The sequence below is a fragment of the Capricornis sumatraensis genome, chromosome 20, assembly GCF_032405125.1.
Source record: "Capricornis sumatraensis isolate serow.1 chromosome 20, serow.2, whole genome shotgun sequence".
Taxonomy (NCBI): domain Eukaryota; kingdom Metazoa; phylum Chordata; class Mammalia; order Artiodactyla; family Bovidae; genus Capricornis; species Capricornis sumatraensis.
This window is the reverse complement of record NC_091088.1, coordinates 63,622,599-63,634,094: the sequence shown is the minus strand read 5'-3', so window position 1 is coordinate 63,634,094 and position 11,496 is coordinate 63,622,599. Positions and strand designations below refer to the sequence as shown.

Sequence of the window (11,496 nt, the reverse complement as noted above, 5' to 3'; positions counted from 1 at the left end):
CATTTTTAAAAATAACATCTATCCTTCTTAAACTATTCCAAAAAATTAAAGAGGAGGAGATCACTCTTAAATTTATTCTATCAGGCTATCTTTACAATGATATCAGTACTATAAAGAGATATTACAGAAAATTACAGATCATGTTCTTGATGAATATGGTTGAAAAAAATTTTCAACAAAATATTAGCAGACAGAATTCAACAATCTATAAAAGGTATCATAAATGATTATCACATAGCATTGTTCCAGAGATGCAAGGATGGTTCAAAATCCACAAATCAATCCACGTGATACACCACATTAAAAAAAGGAAGATAAACACAAGATTGTGCCAATAGACATAGAAAAAACATTGACAAAATCTAACATCCATTCATGGTAAATACTCTCAGAAAAATAGGCGTAGAGAAAATATATCTCCACATAATCAAGGCAAACCCACCAAGGTGGATATCTGAAAGCTTTTTCCTCTAAAATCAGGTCCAAGAGAAGGATGCTCACTCTTGCCACTCTGGTTTAACAATGTGGAAGTCCTAGCCACAGCATTTGGACAAAAAAGTAATGAGACATCCAATGCCTAAGAGAAGCAAAACTGTCACTGCTATAGAGAAAGGATACTTTATATAGAAAACCCTAATGTCTCCACCAGAAAACTAATGAATTCAGCACACACACACACACATAATGGAATATTCCTCACCCCTTAAGAATAAAATCTTGCTGCTTCTAACATAGATGGACCTGGAAATCATTCTGTTTAGTGAATTAAGTCAGACAGAGAAAGATAAATAGTGTGTATTATCCCTTGACATATAGACTCTAAAACTAATCCAAATGGATGAAAATAATGATGTAGAAAAAGACTCTCGCATATAGAGAATAAACTAGTGCTTACCAGTGGGGAGAGAAAGTGGGAAGGGGCAAGACAGAGTAAAGATTTAGAAGTACACATTACTACGTATAAAATAAATAAACTACAAGGACATACTTTACAGCACAGGGAATATAGCCAATAGTTCATAATAACTTTAAACAAAGTATAACCTATATATTGAACCACAATGTTGTACCTCTGCCACTGCTATAATACTGCAAATCAAATATAATTCAATGAAAAATTTGACATGAAAGAAAAGTTATGCATTGTGATATGTGGTTGTAATGGCAGTCACATTACAATATTTGCATGTAACAAATTATCAAATCTTACACTTTAATGTTATATGTCAAATATATTTCAGTTTTAAAAATCTGCTGAAATATATTATTCTTTCAGTGTGTTTTTTATTGTACTTCACTTCAAACTGCTCATTTCTACATGAAAATATTTTAATGTGCTAATCTCCCTGCAAGACTCTTTCTAATAAATACTGCCATCTCCCTTAACAGTGTTAACTATAAACTTGTAACTGGCTCCCAAACTCTTACCTGATTTTACCTTTGAGTAGTAACCTGGGTATTCTTTACTCTGTGAGGACATTAATTTCATTCATTTTATTTCTGACTACTGTACACACTGATCCATTTTCATGTATGATTTTATCTATAATTCCATACCTATTTCATTTGTGGGAAATTCGTTCTGTTAGACTGAAAGTAACACATTTGAACACTTTATGATATGCATATCATTTCAAGATGTTGTTTATTGCATAAATTTGTGAACTCCTTTTCTACAAGGAACCTTCAATGATATGATTTTTTTATGAGGTATTCATATTTCACGACAATATATTTCAATTGGTCTTTATATTGAAGAAGACGCTTGGCATGTCCAGTACATTATCTTGAAATTCAAAATTTAAATTAGGATTCCGAGGGTGAATAAATGAGCTGGCAATGGCTCATTATAGAAATAAATAAAATTCACGCTTTTCTCATAATAGTAGAGGACTTTGCATTTCTCATCCAGGCAAAGTAGAGCCTGTGTACACTGGAGTCACGGCTCATGAGCAGAAAGGGGCTGACAGTTGGGAAGCACGCTGCTATGATTACAGTCATGTTCACAAAGAACCAGCTGGGCTGAACAAAAAGAGCCAGAAGAACTTGAAAGATGGAGGAAAGAGTATAAAAGTAGACAAAGGTGCCCCCCAGGAGAAGGATGGTTTTAGTAGCTCTGGACTCAGGGGAGGACCTGGAGGAGGTGTCGGTCCTACGAATGTGCTGGACCTGCTGCTTATGTCTGTACAGGATGAGAACCATGGAGCATCCGGCCCAGAGCGTGAGCCCCAAACATAAAACATCAGGGAACGACAGCAATGCTGCATACAAGGTGTCTTTGGTTTTTTCATTCTCCTGGTCAGTAAGAATAGTGGAACAGCAGCCAAAATCTCTTTCCTCTGTGATGTTATTGTGACTCCATTTGCCAGTTATATAGATAGGAAAAATAACATTTACCAGCATTTGCAGGATCCAACACAGGAAAATAGAGGGAACAGTGTACTTGGGAGCTGTTACTTTCAGTGCTGCCCACCTGGAGTTCCAGGGACTGATCGTGACCACCTGAAAGACACTCAAGAGGCAGATGCTACTGATGGACACTCCCCTCCCCACTCTGTGCAGAAAGAAGAGAAGTTTGCAGCCAAAATCACTGCGGATATGCTTCCACCCAAACACTGCCATTGTCTGGGGGACCCCTTTACAGAGGAGGACCAAGGAGTTGGCCACAATCAGGTGCTGAAGGATCAAATCTGTGGACCTTAACCTGTAACCCGTGACGTGAAGGACGATATAACTGCAAAGGAGTGAGAAATTCCCCAGGATTCCAACCACGGTCTGTGTTAAGATGATCATGCCTATTATGAAAAAGCTGCCAGCCATCCTCTCAGTTCACAGTCACTGTTACTTGTCTCGTGAGTTAGTGTCTCTATGGGAACATCAGGCGTGGGCTGCATGCATCATGTCCACTGAAATCCAATATTCTCCACTTATCCTCAGGTCCCACTTGGAAAATTTTGCTTTATGCTTTTCTGCTACTAGAAGCCTTAAAAGGATTCAATGTATAACATTGAAAGAGCACTTAAAATGCAAAATTACTTGCTGAAGGCACTCCATGCTATCACTTCATTCTTCACAAATCCACAAGCCCGGGATTTCTGTGACTTCAATATTTTCAGAGAAAGGTAACACAGAAAGGTTAGGTATTTATTGAGATCTGCTGCACAGGGCAGAGTGAAGACTTTAGAAACTCACTAGGCTGGTCAAGAGAGTGCACTGAACTACGAGCTCTGCCAAAAACCAGTTAGTTGTATTCAAATAAGAATCCATACCCATATTTAGTTTTGATTTCACAACTTCTTAACTTGATTTTAGACCAATGGTCTTTTATATTTTTATTATAAGAAGATTCCTTTTTCGTAAAGCTTTATTCTTTAGGGCATTATGTATTATGCATTAGGTTTTAGATATCTTAATACATATATATGGATTGCTGGCAGTAGAATATGGCATATGGCAGGAACCTGCCCAAGATAATGTAATGTCATGAAGGTGAGAATGGCTCAGTACTGAGATGGTATTAGGATGCTTTTATGTCTGAAAAGCAGGTATAATGTACCTATCACAGGAATTATTGAATAAGCACAAGTAACATTGTAAACTTTGAGCCATAAAACACTAATATATGATAAAAGAGTGCAAAAACTGAATTATTGCTATTTTCAATTCATATACTTATCTATTTGTTAATTCCAGAGCTAAGCAAAAATAGCAACAAAGAAATAATATTTGCGTATGCCACTGACATACCAGACATATGTGTAAAATAGCATCTGCAAGGCATGTATTCTTGTGTATTTTATAAATTCAGAGACTGGATTTTTGGATTGATAGCAGCCTATTTAAAAAAAAAAAATGAATCAACATGCTAGGAGACTGCCAGCTGCTGCCTTTAACTTACAATTACCATGTCAACTGTTCTTTAAATCTAAGAATGACAGTAACCTCACCAGAATTAACACACTACAGAGGTTTTCAGTTCAGGCAAAGTTACTGTCTACACTAATTGCATCAGACATCCAGGACTGGAGCAACCCTTTCTATTCAAGTCGTTTTCATTTAGATACACTTTCTGCATGGGATTAGATGATTTCTTCAGATCCATCATACATTTTATTGCAAACCTGTATGGATTGGTGGTGAACTTCTAGTCATCCTGAACATGGAGTCTATAATTCCTATAAGGTAGACTCAACAGCAGATTGATTTTACAAATGTATTTTACCACTTAAAATACAATTTTTTAAGTTGAGAAAAATATCTTTATTGGAATTATGCCATGTGTGCAGTTTCATTCTTTGTCTAGAAAAGGCTTTGATGGACATGAATGAGTTAAATCCAAGAGCTTTAACTCAGTGAGAAGCAAAGCTTTTTTCAGTATAGTTAACAAATAGCTTAAATATTACCAAATGATAGACCATATACTTATTTACAAATGACATTTCCCCAATGTGGACTAGGATCCTTTTCATCACAAATATTTTTAAGAACCTTAAAAATCAGGTTTTCATGTAACTTGGATTGAGTCACAACAGAAACAATCAGAGGATTACATTTGATTGCATGAAGGGTCTTTAGAGATTGCTGTGGGATCTAGAAATCCATCTCTCAATATTAGCTCAGCTCATGCCTCAGACTTACACCATCCTGCCCGCTGTCGGCACTGAATCCAGTTACTACACAGAAGATTGCTTTTGTCTGATATGATCTCTTCTCCAGACTCTTGATCTGACTTTCTCTTCCAGACTCTTCTGCTTAGAATGAGATGGAAAATACTTACCTGACACCTTCCTGCTATCAGGAGAGTGGGCTTCCTGGTGGTCATTATACCCAGTGTCTGTGTGGGAAGGAGGCAACTGGATCCTGAAATATGGGTTTGAGATGCTGTGTCCTCCCCTCCCCTCCCATCAGAGCTGCAATTATCATTTCACCTGCAGCAGCAATGGGAGTGCAGGCCTGGGATCTGAGAACGTTTCTGGAAACTTTTCTCTCGGTTGTTAATTACTGGAAACAATTACAAGTTTCTAGTTAACACCCTTAGGAGACTAAAGGAGTGTTTCTAAAAGCCTTCTTAATTTCCATGATCCCTGGAGGCAGACAGGGTCTCACACTGAGGAAAGCTGGACTTTCTGAAGTCACACACTTAAGGGACTGGCATAAACTGTGTGTCCCTCTGCATTCTTTACTTCCTGAGATGTTTCTCTACCCTGAAACTAGAGCTCTCCTAATCTTCAGACAGTTAAACTGAATGATCAATTAAAGTGTTGTTAGAGAAATGGAACGGGACAAAATCCCTGGGAAAAACATTCAAAGAGATACAAGTAAAAGGAAGAACAGGACACATCACTCATTATAGAAAATGTCAGCACAAATCAGAGCCAGTTAATTGGATGCTTTGCATAAATCAATGCCAATCAATATGGAGATGTTGTAGGAAAATTTACTTTATGATTATTCACCTGCATTAGCAATTTGAATCAAACACAGAACAATATGGGGCTTCCCATATTGTAAAGCATCTGCCTGCAATCCAAGTTCAATCCCTGGGTTGGGAAGATCCCCTGGAGATGGAAATGGCAACACACTCCAGTATTCTTGCCTTGAGAATTCCATGGACAGAGGAGCCTGGTGGGCTACAGTCCATGGGGTCGCAAAGAGTCAGACATGATTGAGCAACTGACACACAACAGAACAATATACATGGGAAAAAATGAGAAGGTTCAAATTGCGTGTCTCACAAATGAGCACTTAGGTCTGATGGCTCAACAGACAGATTCTACCATTCTTGTAAATATCAGATGAACCAATGCTCAATTACTTCATTCAAAGAGATAAAATAGTTACCACAGTGCTCTACATTAATTAATTAATTGTGCTATTTTTCCAGAATGAGCACTTGGTACTCTGATAATTAAGAAATATAAATTAGGACTTGCAAGAAATCTGTTTTTTTCATAAAATACATCTACATTTGATGCAGCATCATGATGCAATCACTGCTGATTTTCAAGTTAGGGATTTGGAGCCATACTTGGTGGTCAACCAAGTCTGCACACAAACTCATTTAAACACTTACAGGCAGACGCAAACACCCAAGTGCATTAATACTCACATACTTATGTATATAGTACTTGCACAATTATATTTTAAAGCTCATAAACACTTGTGCACATGCTCACCACACACAAACTCACATCTTATTCCTAAACACATGACACACATTCATATGAACTCACACGGTCACGTTCACCTTCATAAAATCAACTCACCTGGTCCCTGTGTATCTCTGGACGATGATTTCATATACAGAAGAACAGGTGTATCTCCAGACTTCTGGATGCAGGAAAAAGGCATCCTTTCCTCTGCTTGTAATCCTTTCACCATGCAACAATCCACAGACAATATTTGCTATAAGCTGCCTTAAAATTGGGCTTCCCTGGTGGCTCAGCTGGTAAAGAATCTGCCTGCAATGTGGGAGACCTGGGTTCGATCCCTGGGTTGGGAAGATCCCCTGGAGAAGGGAACGGCTACTCACTCCAGTATTCTGGCGTGGAGAATTCCATGGACTCTATAGTTCATGTGAGCATTACCTCCTCATGGGTCAGTGGGTAAGAAAGATAACATGTTTCAGGGTATACCAGTGAATGGGTATGTATTCATACCCAAATAAAACCATGATGGAGAAAGCCTGGAGTGAAGACATAAAGTCTGTATGCAAACACAGAAGAAGACCCTGAATAGCCAAAACAGTCTTGAGAGGGAAAAGCAAAGCTGGAGCTATCTTGCTCCCAATTTCAAACTACACTATAAAACTACAGGCATCAAAACAGTGTGGTACTGACACAAGATCAATGGACACATAGATCAATGGAACAGAATAAATAGAACAGAAATGAATCTACACTTAATGGTCAATTTCTCTATGACAAAGGAGGCAAGCAGATACAACAGGACAAAGACAGCCTCTTCAATAGATGGTGTTGGGAAACTGAACAGCTACATGCAAAACACTCAAACTGGAATAGTTTCTTATATCATATACAAAAATAAATTGGTATATACATACAATGGAATATTATTTAGGCTTAAAAGGAGGAAATAATGATATATACCACAACATGGATAAACTTTGAGGATACTATATAAAGTGAAATAAACCAGTCACAAAAAGACAAACACTGTATGATTCCACTTTTATGAGATATTTATCGTAGTAAAAATCACAGCAATAAAAGCAGGAAGGCAGTTGTTAGGGTACTGAGGAAGGAGAGATGGGGAGTTACTGTTTCAGTTTTGCAAGATGAAATGAATTCTCTATCTTGTTTTCTATCTTCTCTTTTGATGAGTAGAAGCACTTAACTTCAATACAAGCTCATTTGTCATGTCCTCCTTTATAGTCGATATTTTTGCTCTGTTTAAGAACAGTCTTTTCCTATTAGAGCTCAGAAATGTTCTCTATTTTCTTCTAAAAACATCATTTTATATCTTTAAAATTTACATCAGCAATCTATTCAGAATACTTTGTTATATATGTTAGTAGCAACTTGTCTCTTTACACTTCGAGATAACACACTTCCACTTCTGAAAATGCTGTGCTTGCCTTGCTTTTTATTTGCTGTCATCTATCATTGCCTCATCCAGTTCGACATCGCCTCACCCTTGGAACTGGTTTTCTGTCAGATTTCCTGATGATCCCATCTCTTCTTGTCTCTTCCAATATTTACAACCTCAGTGTGCCACAGTCAGTCAAGTTTAGTCTTGGGACCAGAAAGCTTCAGTGGGCCTGTTTGTTTAGAAGGTTGATTAGGCTCATGTTTTAAAGGGAAAGTTGCACTGTGCTGAGAGACAAGTTTTGCTCTAAGTTTCTTCACGGCTTGTGTCAGCTTCTGTCCTAAATTATCTTTTCAAGAACTTTTTATATAACAACCAGCTTCAGATAATGTCTATAGTATATTCTCCAGGGAAAAGGACAGGTTAATTACGTGATCAGCATAATAAAAACAACGCTTTCATCTGAGGCAAAATTTGGGCAGATTTGTTCGTGACCAACATTAAAATATTTGGATTTCTTAACCTTCACATCTTCACTTATGATGTAAACCTATTATGTGTTTTTTGGGCCTCTTTTTATCACCTCTGAGAAGCCTGATACAGACAAGAAGAACAAATGAAAACACAAAGCTCTTGCTGTTCTTGTGTCACGAATAACAAAATCTTTCTTCTCAGACCCAGGAGTCTCATGCCTTCTGACAGCATCCATGAAGTTGACAGGATAATTTGTTATCTTGCATGTAGGGTAAAATCTAAGACATTTCTTCACATTCTTTAATAGTCATGATGATAAGGATGTAATGCTGAGGGAGACATCACTTTCTCAAAGAGAAAATTATAAAGACCTTACACAATCTTGGTTAGGGGATACGAGAATGCTTCCTGGAACAAGTGGAAATCTTCTTACCCAAGTTCTGGGTAATGTGGGAAAATGACAGTTCTTTCAACAAATGAGGCTGGGAAAACTGGATATCCACATGCAAAAGAAGAAAGTTGGACCCTTACTTAACACTACATACAAAAATTAACTCAAAATGGATCAAAGACCTAAATGTAAGACCTAAAACAATAAAATTCTTAGGAGAAAATACAGGGCAAAAGTTTACATTAGACTTGGCAATGATTTCTTTGGATTTGACACTAAAAGCACAGGTAACACAAACTGAACCTCCTGAAATTTAAGAAGCTTTTGTATATCGAAGACAGAATCATCAGAGTAAAAAGAGAATTCACTGAATAAGAGAAAATATTTGCAAATCATATACCTGATAAGACATTAATATCCAAAATATGGAGAAAACTCTTAAACAAAATAAAAAAACAACCCAGAAGTAACCCAATTCAGAACTTGGAACAGGACGTTTCTCCATAGAAGATATACAAATGACAAATAAGCACATGAAAAGATGATCCACATCACTATCCATCAGGGAATGCAGATCAAAACTACAATGAAATGCCATCTTGCAGCCATTAAGATAGCTCCTATCAAAGCAATAGAAAACAACAAGTGAAGACAAGAATGTGGAGATATTGGAAGGAATTCTATGGACTGTTGGGCAGAAATGTAAGATGGCACAGCCATTGGAAAACAGGATGGCAGCTCCTCAGAAAATTAAAAATAGAATTACTATATGATTGAGCAATTCTACTTCTGGGTATCTATACAAAAGAATCAGAAGCAGGGTCCCAAATAGATGTTTGATAGCTAAAACACGGAAACAACCCAACAGTTCATCAATAGATGAACAGATAAGTAAAAGACAGTATAGACATAAAATGTAAAAGAAAGGAAATTTTGCAATATAATGCAACGAGAATGAAACTTGAGAAATGTGAACAGTAAAGGAAAATCTCACCAAAATGTTGTCGGGTGACCAGCAGGGGGAGCACTCACACATGTACCGCTGGATCGCAGTACAGATCCCAGCAAGAAGAGATGCTACCTTGCATTTTGAAGTGACGCTACTTTACTACTACCACTAGCAACAGGAAGCCAGACAACAGCTCAACCAATGAGAGACTGTCACAACCCAATGAAAAGCCACTGCACTTTGAACTCCCAGTTTCCTCCAATGGACTTTTTGTTTATAACAGCCCCTCCCAACTGCCTCTTCTCCTTTATAAAGTTTCCTCTTACTTGCTTTACTGGACTTCTGTATGTTTCGCCAGAGTTTGCTTGTCCCAAATTGCAATTCTGTGTTACTCCTGCATAAACCCACTTGTCTGGTAAAATGCTGTTTTGTTGTTTTCGGTTAACAAGGGCATTATGCTAGGAGAAATAGAGCAATCACAAAAGGACAAATACTGTACGAGTCCACGGATGTGATATACTTAACGGTAGTCAAAATCATAAGAGACAGAAAGCAGAGGAGTAGTTTCCGGGGACTGGGGAAAGGGGAAAATGAGAAGTTAAAGAATTGTTGTTTAATGGGCATAGAGTTTCAGTTTTACAAGATGAAATGAATTATGGAGCTGGATATGGTGATGTTTGCATAACATTATGGATATATTTAATACCACTGACCTGTACAATTTTAAATGGTTAAAATGGTAAATTTTATGAGTATTTTTTACTATGATTTTTCAAATCTCAAAAAATATATGCAGGATCTTCTCAAAAAAAAAAAAAATCTAGTAAAGACATGAATATGAGCAAACTCCGGGAGATAGTGAAGGACAGGGAAGCCTGGCGTGCTGGAGTCCATGGGGTCGCAAAGAGTCAGAACGACTGAGAAACTGAACAACAGTAAAGACCCACCCCCAGGACCTGGCTCCAGAAGCCCTTCCCTCTTCTCTCTCAAGATTTTAAACATTACATATTTGTGGGTGAGTGGGATTACAGGCTTTATAGAGCTGGGTTCCCCCTTTCCCCGCCCCAGCCTCCAGAAGAGTAAAAGAAAAGCATCTCCATGTGTTGCAAAATTAGAACTAGAAGTTTGAGCTGCCTAGACTCTGACTTCAGAAGGGTGGAGGGAAACCTGTGGCCCTGATATTCTTCACGGCAAGTAGCTGCCCCCTGCCACAGTGGAGGCTGAGGACTGGAATCTGATCCCCACCCTAGAGCTGAGCCTTAACGGAAACAAAGAGCAGTTCCCATTCTGCTGTTTCCTTACCCTGTGTGCATATAACCTACAGTATTAGAGAAAATAGACCTTCCAGCTCCAAGTGTGGGGAAGCAGGAGAGCTATTAAGAACCCCACCGTGGGCCTTGTTCAGCTCCTTGTCCCAGATGAAAAGTGTTGAGAGGTTACTGCCCTTCCTTCCTGTCTCAACCTAGAGTTTGGGCAAACAATTCTGTGGGAAGGGTAACGATGCATGAACAAGTCTACAGTAGCCCCGGCTATTTGACTGCTGGACCCCGGCCAGAATGAGCACAGGGCCGGCCTTTAAAAACTGGAGGGGAAAGAAGATGTGCTATTTGCAGGCTTGGACAAGAGATCTTTCCCTGTGTCCGAGCAGCATCCAGGTCTCTTTCCAGCCACTGGATAGAAGTGGCTTCCAAGCTAGGGACATCGAACCTGAGCCCTGACGTGGGCAAGTTCTCCCCATGCCCTCTCTCTACAAGGCAGCGCAACTCCAAAGAGGTTCAGGTTCAGGGGTGTTTTCCCAGAATCAGAGGCATTGTTGTTGCTGCAGTTTAGAAAATGTCATCAGTGTCAAGGAGAAGTAATTCTGGAAGGGTACGAGATGGAGGTATGATCTGGAGATATATATGTGTGTGAATGTGTGTGTGTGTGTGTGTGTGTATATATATATATATATATATATATTTTTTTTTTTTTTTTAATGTGGATCCTGGGAAGAGCAAGTAAAGCCTAAATATATGTTGGGATCTGTCTTCTGATGTTACCCCATCTGGAAACAGTATGCTCTTGACCCTGACATCTCCCCCTTGGTGGCACCATGGGAAAGAGGAGACCCTCCCTGTGCAGACTACATGCCTGT

At 38.6% G+C, this 11,496-nt stretch overlaps 1 protein-coding gene across 1 annotated transcript; it reads right to left on the bottom strand.

Moving 5' to 3' along the window:
* Nucleotides 1-1,866: 1,866 nt before the first annotated feature.
* LOC138096672 (vomeronasal type-1 receptor 4-like) lies at nt 1,867-2,820 on the bottom strand. Its single transcript, XM_068992944.1, has one exon. It carries the CDS (start codon nt 2,818-2,820, stop codon nt 1,867-1,869), a length of 954 nt encoding a protein of 317 aa, XP_068849045.1.
* Nucleotides 2,821-11,496: the final 8,676 nt, after the last annotated feature.

Coding starts and splice junctions, on each gene's coding strand:
- LOC138096672 (XM_068992944.1), bottom strand. CDS start 2,820: ATGGCTGGCAGCTTTTTCATAATAGGCATGATCATCTTAACACAGACC.